We start from the raw sequence: 19,518 nt of genomic DNA on the forward strand, positions 1-19,518 counted from the left end.
GCAGGAAGCCAATGCAGACTGCAAAGCTCCCTAGAGAGAACCCCACTAAGCATGCAGACCCATCACATTCTGATTCTGATGAAGCTCTCAAGCTTCTTTAAAGGGTAGCATTACATTAACACAGTCTGGAAATCTAAAAGGCATGAATAACTGTGGCAAAGTCCACCTTGGAGAAAAATGTCACAATTATTATATCAAACATAAGACTCCAAGAGCAACCAGGGATGCAGATATACCCTTAAACTACAAGCCTAAACAACAAAGGGCAGTCAAACTTTTTTAATGGCAGCAAATTTACTGTGTATTTCCAGCTATTTTCTAGCATGGTGTAACAAATTATCTGAGAGAGAACTGCTGTGCTTACAGTAGATGCTTCAATGCATGTATCAAGACTCAAGATTTTTATATGAATTCTCCCTAAAGGAGGCAAAGACCTAGGCAATTTCTTTATATTCGTTTTCCAGATTCAAAGTCTGTGCATTCTTATAACAAGAATGTGGGGACATAGTTCAATGGTTTTGATCATCCAGTCTCACCCACACGCAGACAGACTAATTAACAGAAGGGACTTTTGAGGCCTGGTCAGCCTGACTTCATATTTATAACAAGAATCTTGTATTTAATTGCAAAACTAGAATGTAGCTGTGGATCAATGCTCAAGGAAAGTCAGAAGTGTTTTGGAAGTCAATACTTAAAGAAAAACAAGCTTCATTGTTCTTGTGGGGTCACAGCCTTTGCAGGAGAACTTCAAACCCATTTTATCAGTATAAAGAAGTGTCCATTTGTCAAATTCTCATCTCAGTTTTTAATATGCATGATAACATTTGTAATGTGATGAAACTGTGAGCAAAGGACACTGATGTTAGCACATTTCCACATTTTTATTTGCTAGAAAAGTGCATTGATATCTTGGAATTTTTTTTTTATTGTAAGGCATATTCACATCGCTCTACAGCAGCTATCTTTCACACTTCACTTTGAAAATGGTTCTTAAAAAAAAATCCACTTCATCATCAGACGAAAAAGTTAAGTGATTCTGAAAGACAAGAACCAATAGCTCTTTTTCAAACTTGAACCCACAACCTTTAATCTCTGTTTGTTGAGCAGGATGTAAAAAATCAAAGGACAATAATTTCAGAATTACCCAGAGCCAAATTAGCTTCTGATGTGCACAAACTAGTTAATACACACTATTAAATAAAAACAAAAAACAAAACCCACTAACCAGGAATGTATGCAGAACCCAAATGATCTGTTCACCCAGCTCATGACTTCCTAAGGATCTAAGGCTACATCTACATTTCAGCTGGGAGGCGTGAGTCCTTCAGCTAATGTGCTAGAATTGACAGAGTAGCCGAGGTAACAGAGGTGGCAGCTTGGACTAGCTGTCCGAGAACATACCTGTCCGCACACCTTGGGTATGTACATAGGCAGCTAGCCCAACCCGACACCTGTGCCACCCCAGCTGTACTGCTGTATTTAGCTATGCCTACACGAGCTGGGAATCACACCTCCCAGCTCAAATGTAGACATAGCCTGAGTATGGCCCATAAGCACCCTGTATAGGGCCATTGTTTTTCCTCATCCTCCACCTTGGTCAGGAAAGTGGTGTGTGTGCTGGGCCACCATTAACGCCACTGCAGTGAGATGTCTGCACTGAAGAGCAGCAAGATCAGCGCCCTTCTCCAGGCCTTTCTTCATGTCTAGTAAATGAGAGTTCTTAAGTTCCTCAGTAAGCCACATTTTCACCACAGAAGCACCATTTACTCCTAAAGCACCATGCCACGTCAGAGCAGACAACCCTATGACAGATTTATAGCCCTACGTCCTCCCTGCTCTGAAAAGCTCTCTCACTTTTACTTTTTTGATTAATTTCTTCTTCTCATGTGTTAAAAAAAAAATTCCATATTTTTTAGATATAATGTCACAAGTGGAAACAGGACAACATAGCAGAGAAACACAACTTTCCCCTCACCCAACCGCACTGGAATTTTTCTGTGTCTTAGAAATTTTTATATTAAAGATTTCATAATGATGTAAAGTATGATGAGAGAAATGTTTTCAGAACTTCGGGGTATCCTTGTAATTCAGAAAATGGACTGGATATATAAAATCAAATTTTGCTCCCACCCTTCACTCTTTTACTTCATCCTACTTCCATTCTCATCTCTGTACCTTCATCCATGCAGAGACCACTGTAGATCTATTAATATAGGTCAAAGTAAAAATTACTCAAATTGACTGGTCACTAATACATAGTGCTTTTTAAACATTCTTCCCCTTTTCAATAATAATGCATAACCACTTTACATCTTCAGAGCGTCGCATAAACATTACCAAGGTTCACATTGCACCTATATCATAGTCAGAGAAGTATTAGCCCCATTTCTCAGCTCAGGACACAGAGACTTAGTAACTTGTTCAAAGTGAGAAAGAAGAGCAAGAACTAACCATCAAGGCAAACAAGAGGATCACAACATAGAGAATACATACACATTCTTTACTGACAATAATTTCAATAGAAAAGGAACCACTGAAGAAATTGAGAGAATCTCTTACAAAGTTTCTATCATAATTATCTAAATTTATACCTACCATAATTATCTGAAGTATTTAAATTTAAACCTGACATGAAAGAATACCTTTTGACAGTTTTTCCTAATTTCCACTCAAGAGTTTTATTTTTCAAAGAAACAGAGCTGTATGCTGTTTTATCTTCATTTGAATAATCACTTATTTTTAAATAAGGACAGCAGCCTTGAACTCTTCACATGGCACTCACCCTATTTAAATGTACTCTTAAGCTCTACATCTAAGAAAAAGAGAGGAAATCTTCTTACCGGAAGTGTAATCCCCTATTTTTTATACACAGAAACAGATAGGGTTGTTAAGCTACAAACTTTATATTTGATACCAAAAAGAATTACAGAAAAAAAGAAAAAGAAATAAATTGGTAGCAGATCTAATTTCACACTCTGAAATTACAACATAGAGAATACACATGCATTCTTTATTGACAATAGTGCCGTGAAACGCCGAGTAGACTGCCAGCGCTTTCAGGATTTAAAAGCTTTAATGTTCTGCTTCGTTACTTCACAGCATTCTAAAGTTTGAGGCACATCGGAAAACTGAGCTGCTTTCCACCTAACAATAGAAGGAAAAAAATAGGGAAAGAGCCTCATTAAACTGGGGGAGGGGAGAGAGATAAGAGGGGGTTGGAAAGGCTGCTGATAGCTTAAACCTTGTAAAAAACAGAGTATTTCTGCTCTTTAAAGGACTGCCTATACAAAGCCTCCTATTGGAAGCCAAGGATCACTACTGCTGAAATTGCACTGTATGTATATTTAAACAGTATTTTTGTTTAAAGTAATACAAAAAAGACTTCAACCTTAAAAAATTATTTCAAACACACCTGTGACAGCAAAAAAAATTAAGCAAATTGACAGACTTTCTTATACCTGAGTAAGGGCTGTTTCTTTTCCGGGACCTCCAGAAGTGTATTCTTCGCAGAGGCATTCTTCTCTGTCAGTGCTAAGGTAGATCAGTGCCCCTCTATAAGAATAATAATGAGGGTAAAGCATCTCCAAAAGCTGTGATTTTTTTCTCCTCCACATGCCGCCAAGCACAACAAAGCAGGAGTAACCCCGCAGGGAGGACATCAGTGTTACAATAGCTAATCCCAACAACTGAAATTCCAGACTAAAAAATGTGCTTTGAAAATGCAATATCTCATCTAAGATAAGACAAGACTCCTGGGACATGAAAGCATCCATGACTATTAGGTTGCTGAATTTTTTAAAAACAAAAGGTAGATTTCCCTCTTGTTTGTAATGGAAGTCTTTTCGATTCTAGATACTTAAATTAACATGAAGAAAACAGACTTTTTAATAAACACAAAAAATATTAAAACATTTTTTAGAGATTAACACTATCAACTTCCAAAATAACTAATTTCCAACGATCAACATTCTGATAGAGCATTCTTTAAATATGCTGTACTAGCATTGTTTGTTTGTTTTGGGGGGGAGGGGTTTCGCTCTCATTAAAAATATACAAGGGTTTTCCTTCTATTCTGCTATTCTGAAGGATCTTGTGGGAAGGTTCAAAACTCCACCACCAAAAATACTTGGATCTTCCCTTTCTCATGGCGTGTGTACACCTACTTCTGCCTCAGATTCGTACCAGGGAGCCTGGGGAACAGAGTCTTTCCAAAGCAGTCTATAAGAGTGATGGAACTGACCAACGATGAAACTGACCACACACAAAGTGCCTTCAAATATACAAAGTAAACAAACCAGCAGATAGAGGCCTTCACAAACCCTATCCTGGCTCCTTCAAAAGCAGGTGCACAAGAGCATTTCCCTAGAGAATTAATCTTAATATAGTGAAGGACAGTAACTGGAGACTACACTCCTGAGGAAGTTGAAATTTATCAGGAGGAAGAGGAGTGCTAGCTACTCAGTGTGCATAACTCTTCATTTCAGCCTATATACGGTTGGCCCTTAGGGTTGAAACTTTTCTAGCTACAACCATGTTTAAATGAGGGGGGAAGGCCAGAGTGAAGGAAGAACGGTTGGTTCAAAGTTCTACAATCTAAAATGGGTCAATTGCCAGGTAACTGTTTAGGGGAGACGAGCCCTCTATATGTTCATTTGGGTCGTATGGTGCACCATCCTAGAGAAAGAAACCACATTTGCCTAACTCTGGCACCTCTACTGCACAACACATTCTTCCCACACCAGAATATCAAAACGTTAGTTATTTATCTAAGGCTATGTGTACACTACACAGCTTTTAGCGACACAACTGTGTCGCTACAACCATACCGCTAAAAGTCGTGCAGTATAGCTGCTCTTTGTTGGCTCTCCTGCTGACAAAAAACTTCCATCCCCAACAAGGGCGCTTTTTCAGCAGGAAAGCGCTCCTGTCAATAAAGCACTGTTCGCACTGGCGCTTGTCGTCGGCAAAACTTTTGTCTTTGGGGGGGGAGGGGAGAGAGGGGGAGTTAAACACCTCTGAAAGACAAAAGTTTTGTTGTTCAGTTGCCTGCGTAGACATAACCTAACTACAAAACAGATCACCAGCAGAAACAATCTGAGACAACCTGGGCCTCTCTCTCTGCCCCACACTAAAAAGTCCCTTTTAAAAATGCAGTTGCATCTCTAATGTTGCCTGCACCTCTCCTCTTTATTATACATTTCAGTATTCAATTCATTCCCCATACCAGCCCTCATTATCAGCCTTAGCCCCCAGTATCTCTATTTCCTCGCCTACTATCACCACCTGTTTTCAAGTTTCTTTGTTAACGAATGTCATTGTTGTGTGTTACAAAATTCATAGATGATAGGTAATGTTACTAAACTATTATACCTGGTTAAGTTTTTCAAAATTGAAATGGACAACATTTTTATATCTGCAAAATAAACTGAAATTTTTTGTTGAAATTGACAATTTCCCTTCCTTCACATGTTCAACCAGCTGTAGAGCTGGTCAAAATTTTGAATTGGGGGGGGGGGGGGAGGGTTTTCAGAATATTTTTATTTTCTTTTTTCTTGATCATCTCTAATAAATTGCACAAAAATTGTGTGTGTGGGGAGGGGTTAAATAAAATCACCGTTTGTACCCCACCTCCATATGAAGTTATATTATTGTCTATCTAAGAAGATAGCATATGACTGGAATAAAAAGGTAATCTAAACATTTGATATCTTCAAATGTTATGAGTCACTGACATTCTTCCCTCTCCCACTCCCTTCAATCTCCATCTGAACAAGTGAAAAACCAGATAATGTTGAAATAGTTCTATACATAGATTTGAAATAGCCCCCCACCCGCACACTTTCTACTCTTAGGAACAACTCTGTTGCTCAGTGGGAAAGTTTTCCCCTCAATTAAAACAGATCAAATTCAGCAAGCCACCCATTGCCAACATTCCATCACTTTATTCCAAAGCTTCTTCCATTCAATACAGAGCTAATGAAAAGCACAATTAATAGCAGCTCAGTTACACAGACATAAGACCTCAGTGTCTGGTTATTCTGAAATGTCTCTGGTGCCCATCAGACAAAGCCAGGCTCTCTAAAACTGCACAGATTCATGGTTTAGCTGTACATGGAGGTGACTTGGGAGTTGAGGATTCATGGGGGGCAATTAGTGTTATGTGTATAATGAACTCTGTGAAATCTTTACATATGTAACTCTAGCAATGTTCTGGATATTGTGAGAGGGTCGGACCAGATGGCTAGAGGAGAGTAATAAAAGGCAGATATATTAGCCCCAGGCTAAGTAGGTCCCTTTTCCCTGGGTAAGGTAACAGGGAAGGTTCGAGAACAATCAGGAACCTTCTGGAGACAATTAAGACAGGCTGATTAGAACACCTGCAGCCAATCAAGAAGCTGCTAGAATCAATTAAGGCAGGCTAATCAGGGCACTTGGGTTTTAAAAAGGAGCTCACTTGAGTTTGTGGTGTGCGTGTGAGGAGTTGGGAGCAAGAGGCACTAGGAGCTGAGAGTGAGAACGCAGACTGTTGGAGGACTGAGGTGTACAAGCGTTATCAGACACCAGGAGGAAGGTCCTGTGGTGAGGATAAAGAAGTTGTTGGGAGGAGGCCATGGGGAAGTAGCCCAGGGAGTTGTAGCTGTCGCACAGCTGTTTCAGGAGGCACTCTAGACAGCTGAATTCCACAGGGCCCTGGGCTGGAACCCGGAGTAGAGGGCGGGCCCGGGTTCCCCCCAAATCCTCCCAACTCCTAGTCAGACACAGGAGTCGTCGACCTGGCCTGCGGGTTCAGAAAAATGGCCAAGCTGAGGGCTGCCGTGAAGCTCCAAGGCGAGCAAATCCGCCAATAAGCGCAAGACCCACCAAGGTAGAGCAGGAACTTTGTCACAATATGTATAATGTCCACAGCTATGACGTTCTTAAGATTATGCTAATGTTCTAATAAATTAAAGCTTCCAGGTGGTCAGACACAGAAATTTGAGAAAATAATGAAAAATCAATTAAGGAAAAAAAATACTGTAGTCCTCGATCCACTCACCTTCTAAAATTATAGCTCACACCTCCTAAATTGAAAAATGCAATAATGTGAACTAATAGTCAATGATAAGCATTTGATCTATTAGAAAGATATTAGCTTTTGAGATCCCTGTCTAAATAATACGACGCGGATGCTGCCTTGACAACCAACAGCTAAAACCTTCTGTATCTCCCAACTCAAGATAAACTGGTACTTTTCAACTGATATGTCAAGGGGTCAGAATAAAATCACTGCTCATAGCACGCTTCCTCTTAGTTCTCCTTACTACTGTTTTGTTGTATGCCTTAAATGAAAGGGAAATTGTAATCACACATGTCCACAAAGAATCAGAGCTTAGTCTGGAAATAACACAAGCCATTGTATCAATATTGGATATGTACCAGTATATAAAACATTCCCCCTTCCCCTTGTTTTCTACATTATCAGCGAAGTTAAACTAACGCCACCCTGTTGGAACTGCAGTATCAAGATAAAAGGGGAAAAGCAGACCTTGGTGGAGCTTTAATTATTCATTTATTTTGGTTACAGTCCTTAAGCAAGTTAGTCAAGGTACAAGCAAAAAAGACAGACCCCAAATTCAGTGTATTTTAATAACAAGCTGTTATTACCGTTTATGATTTTTATACAGTTTTGTTTTTATCTAGCCCTAAAGACTGAATACACTGAGAATCTGACAACCCACACTATTAAGACCAAAGACAGTGTATACAGAAGTTGCCTGAAATTACATATTAAGCAACAATCTTAATAATGTTGTAAATATAGGTCATCTTCTGGGTGGATTAGTTAAAAGGATAGAAAAGGATACCTGCTTTCTCACTACACTTGCAATTAGATTCTGCTCCTAAGAAAAAGCTCTCAAGTGTTAGATCTAGATAGAAACAGCCAGTCTGGGAACCACTCCTTGCTCATGGAAAAACAACTCCAAAAGCATACAAGGCTGGTTCTCATGTTCTCCAAACAACTTGGAAGGTGGGAAAGATTAAGTTGTAACTCATTTATCCAACCAATACTGTCAAACAATTTGCATATAATGCCTTTAAAGGCAAGCTGAACAATTAAAATATCTATACACGTGGGCTGTTTTTGCCTCCTTGTGTATGAAGAAGGCCTCAAAGATTTTTCTTTTCTGCCTGCATTATTATGTTAGAAATTCATATGGCATCAAACCTGGAACCTAACTATGAAAAATGGAGACCTAGCAAAATTAAATCAAACAAGAGTGAAAGTTGAGCAACAAGAGGACATAGGATTTTTAGTCAGACACTTCAAAATTCTAATTTTTTTGATTGATAAAATGAGTTTAGTTTTGGCCGCGTTAAGCTGAAGCTGCTGGCACAATACCCATCATACATCTGAAAGTAAGTCAGGTGCTAAGAAATATTACAGCGATGAGGGCCACATAAGAAACCAGATGGAGAGATAAAGGAGATAGATGACTGAGGAATCCAGGTGTGCAGATGAGGTCATCAGGGGATCAGGCATAGAAAGAGAATTCCCACAGAAAGAACTGCTAAAGGAGATGTTGAAAGAGCAGTTAAAGGGTAGCAGGAGAACGAAGAGAAGACACGACCATAAAGGAGAAGGAAGTGATCAACAGGATCACAGGCTAAAGAGAGCTCCTAGAGGAAGAGGATGGAATAGAGCTCCCAGGAGGCTGTTTGAAAGTTTTATGACAGCAGATTCAGTAGAGTGGAGACTGCAGGAACCAAATTGGAATGAATCCAGGAATAAGAGGAGAGAGGGTCAAGGAAGACACAGCTGTAAATCAGGTTAATCAATGAGCCTCGCAGTAAATGGGGGGACTGATAATTGAAAAGATAGGTGGGATCAAAGGTCAATTTTTTCATTTTGGTTTTACAGTGTGAGATACTGGAATGTGCTTTTATGCTGGTCGGAGAATTAGAAGTAAATGCCACAAGCACAAGACCACAGAACACTCTGTTTCCTATGTGGGAAAACCTGCTTTGAGGGCAATCTAGCCCTTATCTTGCAACAAGAATTTAGTAATTCTCCACTTTTAGCATTAACAGCTTCTAAGTTTTAAACAGCCATAAATTCAGAAAAAAATAAGTGGGCAAGAGTACAGTATTTTCTATCAACTAGTGAGGAAACAAGCTGCCCCTAATTTAAAAATTATCACTTGAACATTGTTGATAACAACAACAAGATAGTATTTATTTTAGAAGCAAAGCCCTTTCTTATACCTCTGCTGCACTATCTCTTAATAAAAGATACAAGAATACAATATTCCTAGGCCACGTGATGCTCTGTTATGTATTCTTGATGGCCTAAGTCGCCAACCCATGCCCCTTGAACCTAGAATCAGCTGTTTAGTTTACATTACACTTTCAAGAATTAATCATCACTATCTGTAATGGTTAACCATTTAACGAAGCCCCATTTAATACTATTATTTCAACCCATATTCAAGCAACACACTTTGAAAAGCTGATGTGCCCAATTTCATTGACACTAAGATTGCTACTGCAATTCTTTTATCATATGATGTTTTCTAAAAGCTGTGGGCATACTGTTTGCAGCATATATTTTCAGTCACAAATGATAAATATAAATGTCAATCACAATCTTTTTTTTAATATAAGCAAGGATGAAATATACTACATTGAGGTGAACTGCAATAAAACTATAACTATTCTACATGTCCACGTCTGGCAAGTCCTAGTTTCAGGGAAGTTTTAAGTATCCATTTATGAGTAGCATAATAGTCAAATACAAAATCTGATCACCTTACAAAAAAGTTTAGAAAGAGCCTTATGTCTTATTTTTTAAATAGAGGGGTATTTTTTTTCATACAGCACACATACTATCACAAATTGTTTCTGAACCATACAGTTAGATTGTTTTGTTGGTGAGAATCTTAAAATAATTTTTGTCCAATGAGTAAGTTTTTTTTTCTTTAAACTGATAAAACACTTGGTAGTGTCCTAAGTAGTGACCCCACTGCTACAGATCCATGACTGCTTAAAAGTATGTTCATTTCCTTCCGATTCCAAATTCTCAAAATCCCCAACCCAGCATAAATCAAAGTGGATTTTATTCTAATGCCTGCATCACTGAACGGTAAGAACTCAGCATTTGACCTGTCACCCAAGGAAACCTTGTTCGGGGGGGGGGGGGGGGGGGGATCAAACTTAAGACTTGAAGTTTCTCACCTTTCCAATTATTCTCGCAGCCTCTATACTTACAGTCTTCATGTCCAATATACATTTATTACCGTGAGGAGGGTATGATGCTTTTCATCTTCAAAAATGCCTCGCTACTGATGCCATGGGTTTTATATTATTTTCAGAGTTATTAAATCCAACTCCTTATAATAAGAACGTAAGAATGGCCATACTGGGTTAGACAAATGGTCCATCTAACCCAGTATCCTGTCTTCTGATAGTGGCCAATGCCAGATGCTTCAAAGGGAATGAACAGAACAGGGCAATCTATCAAATGATCCATCATTGTAGTCCAGTCCCAGACTGATTCTAGCAGTTAGAGGTTTAGGGACATCCAGAACATGGGATTGCATCTCTGATCATCTTGGCTAATAGCTAGGGCCCCACCAAACTCTCAGCTGTGAAAAACGTCACGAATCGTGAAATCTGGTCTCTCCAGTGAAATCTGGTTTTTGTATGGGGGTCGCAATATTCCCACCCCTTACTTCTGCGCTGTCGTCAGAGTTGGGCGCCCAGCCAGCAGCCACCGCTCTCCAGCTGCCCACCTCTGAAGTAAGCATCACCACCACCAGCAGCGCAGAAGTAAGGGTGGTATGGAATGGGGGTGGGAGTCACCACTTTTTTTGTTGTTGGTTTTTTTTTTTTTTTTTTTTGAGGAGCAGGGTCGTCACAGCCTGAAATATTTTCAAAGGGAGTCCCAGCAAAAAAAGTTTGAGAACCCCTGATTTAGTAGGCTCCCTTATCCAGGATGACTTACAAACATAACAGTAGTACAGTACAATATTTGTATGTATACTGTATGAACTTATCTGCAAAATTTGCTATTTATGCTGTGACCAACATGCGAAAAATGCGTGATTTCTCTGCAATTTAAGTAGCCCCCTACTAATAGCCACTGATGGCCTTATCCTCCATGAACTTATCTAATTCTTTTTTGAACCCAGTTATACTTTTCCCCTGCACAACATCTCCTGGCAACAAGTACCATAGGTTAACTTTGTGTTGTATGAAAAAGTACTTCCTTTTAAACCTGCTGCCTATTAGTTTCATTGGGTGACTCCGGGTTCTTGTGTTCTGTGAAGAGGTAAATAACACTTCCTTCTTCACTTTCTCCATGCCAGTCATGATTTAATGTCATATATTTATATCTACCATATCCCCTTCTGAGTTGTCTCTTTTCCAAGCTGAACAGTCCCATTCTTTTTACTCTCTCCTCATATGGAAGCTGTTTCAAACCCCTAATAATTTTTGTTGGCCTTCTTTGTACTTTTTCCAATTCTAATATATCTTTTGAAATGCGTAGACCAGAACCACACATGGTATTCAAGGTATGGGAATACCTGGATTAATGTAGTGGCATTATGATATGTTCTGTCTTATCATCTAACCCTTTCCAAATGGTTCCTGACATTGTTAGCTATTTTGACTGCCACTGCGCATTGAGCAGATATTTTCAGAAAACAATGCACAATACCACTCAAGAAAGGGATCTTGGATTTAACAGTTAATTTAGACCCCATTATTTTGTCTGTATAATTGATGTGCTTTCCACTGTGCATTACTTTACATTTATCAACAATGAATTTCATGAGCCATTTTCTTGCCCAGTCACCCAGTTTAGTGAGATCCTGTGACAAAATATACCCGTGTTCACCCCGTACACACACCATAATAATATTTGTACAAGGCATGCCTTGTGAGGTATTATTTAAAAACTCATAACTTGCTGAGCAATAATATCATGGCAAAATGCACATAGTAACATTATATGTAAAGTTATGAATATAAGTTGAAATCATGACTGAAGTAATGTTTCCCAGATAAATCTGAGGAGCGGCTAAACCAGTTCCTCAGAGACAAAGGGCAAGTTGATGCCTCAGTCAGGTGTCAACACCGCTGATGGACCATCACCTGCTAAGTGTCCATTCAAGGAAGGGGTTAGGGACAACAATCTACATCTTAGCAATAGAAAACAGCATGGAGTTTCCATTCTTCAATAGATTGCTTGTCACTTTGCTCTTAACCGGAAATGCTTCTCAAAGTGGGGAGAGGACAAGAAAAAGAAGGGGCAAAAACCCCAGGACACCCTCCTCTTCCTCTCTGTCTATCTCTGTCATCATACCTAAGACGACAAAGGAAAACAGCTGTTGGATGTGGTGGGGAGGAATTCTGACCTGAGAATTTGATCAATAATCTGCTGGAGCATGTGGTGAGAAAATTTGCTTGAGTGTAATATAGTTTGGTAAATTAGGCACTAGTAAATGCTTTAACTTTATTTTTCTTATAACCATTTCTAACTTTTATACTCATTACTTGTACCCACTTAAAATCTCCCTCTTTGTAGTTAATAAACTTGTTTTACCTCATCCAGTGTGTTTAAACTGGAGTGTCTGAGTACTCTCTTTAAATAATAAAATGGCATAAACTAAACGGGGAGAAGAGGAAGATACGCTGGAGGGTAGGGATAGGATACAGGGGAACTTAGACAGTTTAGAGGATTGGGCCAAAAGAAATCTGATATGGTTCAACAAGGACAAGTGCAGAGTCCTGCACTTAGGACAGAATAATCCTAGTCTGCATCACTACAGACTAGGCACCAAATGGCTAGGCAGCTGTTCTGCAGAAAAGGACCTAGGGGTTACAGAGGACGAGAAGCTGGATGAGTCAACAGTGTGCCCTTGTTGCCAAGAAGGCTAACGGCATTTTGGGCTGTATAAGTAGGAGTGTTGCCAGCAGATCGAGGGACATGATCGTTCCCCTCTATTTGACATTGGTGAGGCCTCATCTGGAGTACTGTGTCCAATTTTGGGCCCCATACTACAAGAAGGATGTGAAAAAATTGGAAAGTGTCCAGCGGAGGGCGACAAAAATGATTAGGGGACTGGAACACATGACTTATGAGGAGAGGCTGAGGGCACTGGGATTATTTAGTCCGTGGAAGAGAAGAATGAGGGGGGATTTGATAGCTGCTGTCAACTACCTGAACGGGGGTTCCAAAGAGGATGAATCTAGACTGTTCTCAGTGGTAGCAGATGACAGAACGAGGAGTAATGGTCTCAAGTTGCAGTGGGGGAGGTTTAGGTTGGATATTAGGAAAAAAATTTTCACTGGGAAGGTGGTGAAGCACTGGAATGCGTTACCTAGGGAGGTGGTGGAATCTCCTTCCTTCGAGATTTTTAAGGTCAGGCTTGACAAAGCCCTGGCTGGGATGATTTAGTTGAGGATTGGTCCTGCTTTGAGCAGGGGGTTGGACTAGATGACCTCCTGAGGTCCCTTCCAACCCTGATATTCTATGATTCTTGATTATTCCTTTAAAGAAACAACAGACTTAATATATTTGTACCATCCGGGAGAGTGCTGGGCAGTACAGGACATACGTTTCTGGGGGAAGATCCAAGACTGGGGCTGTATTGGGGTAACCCTGCAGCATAACCAAGCTGGTGAGAGCCAAGGTATAACAGACAGGCTGTAGTTACATACAGACATTCAGGGTGTGTCTTGCATGCTGGAAGGCTGTTTATGAGCAGCCCAAGTGAGAGCTACTAGAGCAAGGCATTATAAGGCACCCAAGGTTGCAAGGCAGGGGTGACAGCCCCCCACTGAAAAAAAAAAAAACCACGATTAAAAAAATTAATCACGATTAATCACAGTTTTAATCACATTGTTAAACAGAATACTAACTGAAATTTATTAAATATTTTAGGGTGTTTTTCTACATTTTCAAATATATTGATTTCAATTACAACACAGAATACAAAGTGTACAGTGCTCATTTTATATTATTGTTTTTGATTACAAATATTTGCACTGTAAAAATGAACAAAAGAAACAGTATTTTTTAGTTCACCTCATAAAAGTACTGTAGTTCAATCTCTTTATCGTGAAAGTGCAACTTACAAATGTAGATTTTTTTTTTGTTACATAACTCACTCAAAAACAAAATGCAAAACTTTCGAGCCTACAAGTCCACTCAGTCCTACTTCTTGTTCAGCGAATCACTAAGAAAAACAAGTTTGCATACATTTGCAGGAGATAATGCTGTCCCCTTCTTATTTACAATGTCACCAGAAAGTGAGAACAGGCATTTGCATGGGACGTTAGCAGACAGCATTGCAAGGTATTTACATGCCACAAAGTGTTCCCTCTAATTTTTTACGTCCATGTGTGGAATGAATTTGTTCTGTGCACCAATACGGAGGTGGTGTGTGACCTTTCACCTTCATATTGGTGTACATAACAAAATTGGGAGTGGGGCTGAGGGGTTCTGAGTGTGGGAGGGGGCTCAGGGCTGGGGCAGAGGGTTGGGTGCAGGGGGTGAGGGCTCCAGCTACGGTTGAACGCTCTGAGGTGGGGGTCAGGGATATGGGGATGGGTGTGTGGAAGGGGGCTCTGGGCTGGGGCAGAGGGTTGGGGTGTGGCGGGGATGAGGGCTCTGGCTAGGGTTGAAGGTTCTGGGGTGGGTTTGGGGTTGAGGGGATTGGGGTGCAGGAGGGGGATCAGGGCTGGAGAAGAGGGTTGAGGTACAGGGTGCATGGGCTGGGGTTTGGAATACAGGCTGCCCTGGGGCTGCGGGGGGGGCAGGAGGAGAGAGAGAACTCCCCCCAGATCCCTCTAGCCACAGCAGCTCAGGGCCAGGGTAGAGGCTCCTCTCCCCTGGTCGCAGCAAGTCCAGGGCAGGTCTGCGCTGGGGCCAGCGGGGAGGGTCGCCTCTCCCTGCCGCGGTAGGTCCGCGCTGGGGGAGAGGTACCTCTCCCTGCCGCAACCCTGAGCCCCTGCACGGGGCTTAATAGATAGCTGCGGAGCCGCACAGCTTACAGGGAACTTAGGTGCCTGATATGCTAAACATTCATATTCCCCTTCATGCTTCGGCCACCATTCCAGAGGACATGCTTCCATGCTGATGACACTTGTTAAAAAAATAATGCACTAATTAAATTTGTGACTGAACTCCTTGGGGGAGAATTGTATGTCTCCAGCTCCATGTTACCCACATTCTGCCATATATTTCCATGTTCGAGCAGTCTCAGATGACGACTCAGCACATGTTCATTTTAAGAACACTTCCGCTGGAGATTTGACAAAACACAAAGAAGGTACCAATGTGAGATTTCTAAAGATTTCTACAGCACTTGACCCAAGGTTTAAGAATCTGAAGTCCCTTCCAAAATCTGAGAGGGATGAGGTGTGGAGCATGCTTTCAAAATCTTAAAAAAACAACACACTGATGCGAAAACTACAGAACCCAAACCACCAAAAAAGAAAATCAACCTTCTGCTGGTGGCATCTGACTCAGATGATGAAAATGAACATGCCTCGGTCCACACTGCTTTGGATTTTTATCAAGCAGAACCCGTCATCAACATGGACACATGTCCTCTGGAATGGCGGCTGGTCCTCTGGAATGGCATCAAGGGACATGAATCTTTAGCACATCTGGCACGTAAATATCTTGCGACACTGGCTACAACAGTGCCGTGAGAACGCCTGTTCTCACTTTCAGGTGACATTGTGAACAAGAAGCGAGCAGCATTATCTCCTGCAAAATGTAAACAAACCTGTTTGTCTGAGCAACTGGCTGAACAAGAAATAGGACTGAGTGGACTTGTAGGCTCTACAGTTTTACATTGTTTTATTTTTGAAATTAGTTTTTTTTGTACATAATTCTACATTTGTAAGTTCAACATTCATGATAAAGAGATTGCACTACAGTACTTGTATTAGGTGAATTGAAAAATACTCTCTCTTGCTTTTTACAGTGCAAATATTTGTAATAAAAATATAAAATGAGCACTGTACACTTGGGTACCCGCATGGCCCCACAGTATGCCAACATTTTTATGGCTGACTTAGAACAACGCTTCCTCAGCTCTCGTCCCGTAACGCCCCTACTCTACTTGCGCTATATTGATGACATCATCATCTGGACCCATGGAAAAGAAGCTCTTGAGGAATTCCACCATGATTTCAACAATTTCCATCCCACCATCAACCTCAGCCTGGTCCAGTCCACACAAGAGATCCACTTCCTGGACACTACAGTGCTAATAAACGATGGTCACATAAACACCACCCTATACCGGAAACCTACTGACCACTATTCCTACCTACATGCCTCCAGCTTTCACCCTGACCACACCACACGATCCATTGTCTACAGCCAAGCTCTGCGATACAACCACATTTGCTCCAACCCCTCAGACAGAAACAAACACCTACAAGATCTCTATCAAGCATTCTTACAACTACAATACCCACCTGCGGAAGTGAAGAAACAGATTGATAGAGCCAGAAGAGTTCCCAGAAGTCACCTACTACAGGACAGGCCTAACAAAGAAAATAACAGAACGCCACTAGCCGTCACCTTCAGCCCCCAACTAAAATCCCTCCAACGCATTATTAAGGATCTACAACCTATCCTGAAGGATGACCCGACACTCATACAAATCTTGGGAGACAGGCCAGTCTTTGCCTACAGACAGCCCCCCAACCTGAAACAAACACTTACCAGCAACCACATACCACACAACAGAACCACTAACCCAGGAACCTATCCTTGCAACAAAGCCCGTTGCCAATTGTGCCCACATATCTATTCAGGGGACACCATCACAGGGCCTAATAACATCAGCCACACTATCAGAGGCTCGTTCACCTGCACATCTACCAATGTGATATATGCCATCATGTGCCAGCAATGTCCCTCTGCCATGTACATTGGTCAAACTGGACAGTCTCTACGTAAAAGAATAAATGGACACAAATCAGATGTCAAGAATTATAACATTCATAAACCAGTCGGAGAACACTTCAATCTCTCTGGTCACGCGATTACAGACATGAAAGTTGCGATATTACAACAGAAGAACTTCAAATCCAGACTCCAACGAGAGACTGCTGAATTGGAATTCATTTGCAAATTGGATACAATTAACTTAGGCTTGAATAGAGACTGGGAGTGGCTAAGTCATTATGCAAGGTAACCTATTTCCCCTTGTTTTCCTAACACCCCCCTCCCCCTTCCTCAGAGGTTCTTGTTAAACCCTGGATTTGTGCTGGAAATGGCCCACCTTGATTATCATACACATTGTAAGGAGAGTGATCACTTTACATAAGCTATTACCAGCAGGAGAGTGCGGTGGGGGGACAGAAAACCTTTTGTAGTGATAAACACCCATTTTTTCATGATTTGTGTGTATAAAAACAAACATCCTCTGTATTTTCCACAGTATGCATCTGATGAAGTGAGCTGTAGCTCACGAAAGCTTATGCTCAAATAAATTGGTTAGTCTCTAAGGTGCCACAAGTACTCCTTTTCTTTTTGCAAATACAGACTAACACGGCTGTTACTCTGAAACTTAATTTATCTAACTTCTAGAAGCACAAAAAAAAGGGGGTAACATTTTCAAACACACCTAAGTGACTTAGGAGCGAGTTAGGCACTTAGGCCATTTAACACTTAGGCTCCTACGTTCTTAAGTCACTTAGACACTTTTTAAAATTTTAGGCAAGAGCTTTACATTTATTTAGCTTTGTAAATCATTCACAATTTCCACCTACTCAGCCACTCAGCATGTAGGATTCCCCTTTTTCTTAGAAGCCCTTTACTATGCTAAGCATGGTCATATCTGGCAGCTCCGAAGTCAATAGGAGCTTTACCATTAATTTCTGCATGCTCAAGCCTATACTGCTGGAGAATCCAGACTTATTACAGTGGAAGACAAGTTTTACTCCTGTTAAAATACATTTTATAGCAGTTTTTCTCTCTTCAGAAAATTATTATGTAAGCAGACTACTTATTATTCCTGCTACAGGGTATGAAGGTGTGTTGAATTATTTGCAATACATTTTACATGGCATCAAGAAAATGTTTATCCCTTCAAATTGAGGTGGGCCTGAAATATGTAGTGAATTCTTTATCATTTGAAATCTTTAAATCAAGACTGGGTGTCTTTCTAAAAGATGCTCTAGAATGATCAGCCGCTAGTTACTGAGCCTGATGCAGGAATTGATGCATGAAATGCTGTGGCCTGTGCCATGGAAGACATCTACCATGCTGATCACAAAGATCTCTTTTTGTCTTAAAAGTCTACACAGTAATCCTACAGAGCCGAACACCAGTGAAATACGAGCCATCTGAAATTCTGAATCGGATCATAATTTGGAGCTTCAGCTGATTTTAAAGTTTGCCCTCCTTTCCCTTCATGTTGGTGTCAGAACTACTAATTTCTTACACCTGTACCACTCCCAAGAAGTAGCTGTCTTTATTTTTGTAGTACAACAGTATTAAGAGGCCCCAATCAGGATCAGAGCTATGCAGACATCCAATAAGAGACAATCCCTGCCCCCCAAAGAGCTTACAATTTTAAAACAATATAAAAGAAGGCAGTGTAACCAACAAATGGATGGGTTGATCATAGCAGAAATGGCAACAGTGTAAAGAATCTGTGGTTACACAGAAGCAATATGAATACAGTTAGCTGGATTGGAATCTACAGTGCTTTTTTTGTTGCCTACAAACTATAAAACAAAAATGTTAATATCAGTAATATCCTTACCAACCACTCGCCTAAATCATTAGTTTTATAGCAGGAGAGGTATCGTTAATGGTATATGTTACAATACAATAAATTAAAACCATAAAAACATCCCCAAAACTGACACACTTCCTTTCCCCTCCTCTTCCCCAAGTGTGTGTGTTTTGCAAAGCACAAGAAATGTGTCCGTCATTTAGCAAAACCTTGTTTACACTACATTATACAAAATGGGGGAGGAAAAACAAGGAGATTATAGAGGAAGCCTTCATCTGGTTGAAAAACATCAGTAGCAAGAAGTTAAACCTTGAAGCAATAACCACAGTAACAGGCAAAGTTAAAATACAACACTGATAATGTGCCAAACCACACATACACTAGTAACAAAGGACACGATTGTTGTGAGAACTGAGCAAGAATTAACACTTGGGGCTGGTCTACACTACGGGGGGGGGGGAGGAGATCGATCTAAGTTACGCAACTTCAGCTACGTTATTCACGTAGCTGAAGCTGACATACTTTGATCTACTTACTGCAGTGTCTTTACTGCGGTGTGAATCCTCTTGCACTTCTCGTTGAGGTTGAGTACCGGAGTCAATGCTAGAGCGATCGGCGGTCGATTTATCATGACTATAACTAGACACAATAAATCGACCCCGCTGGATCGATCACTACCCATCAATCCAGCCGGTTGCGTAGACAAGCCCTTGGACAGACTGAAGGAACCACTAGCTTCTTCTGCAAGGACAGCAATGGCTAAAAG

General features: G+C 40.7%; 1 protein-coding gene across 2 annotated transcripts in view; it reads right to left on the bottom strand.

Moving 5' to 3' along the window:
- The window catches only part of NHSL1 (NHS like 1), a 248,368-nt gene that overhangs the window by 177,499 nt on the left and 51,351 nt on the right, over positions 1–19,518 (bottom strand). Inside the window, exon 3 of one of the 2 annotated variants that reach the window (XM_043543030.1) lies at positions 3,459–3,552. The exons of the other annotated variant lie outside the window; for it this stretch is intronic. Coding sequence (XP_043398965.1) covers positions 3,459–3,516 — 58 coding nt within the window. The 5' untranslated portion in view covers positions 3,517–3,552. The remainder of the gene's footprint in view (positions 1–3,458; positions 3,553–19,518) is intronic. 2 annotated transcript variants of the gene reach the window in all.

This window comes from Chelonia mydas, chromosome 3, assembly GCF_015237465.2.
Source record: "Chelonia mydas isolate rCheMyd1 chromosome 3, rCheMyd1.pri.v2, whole genome shotgun sequence".
Classification (NCBI taxonomy): Eukaryota; Metazoa; Chordata; order Testudines; family Cheloniidae; genus Chelonia; species Chelonia mydas.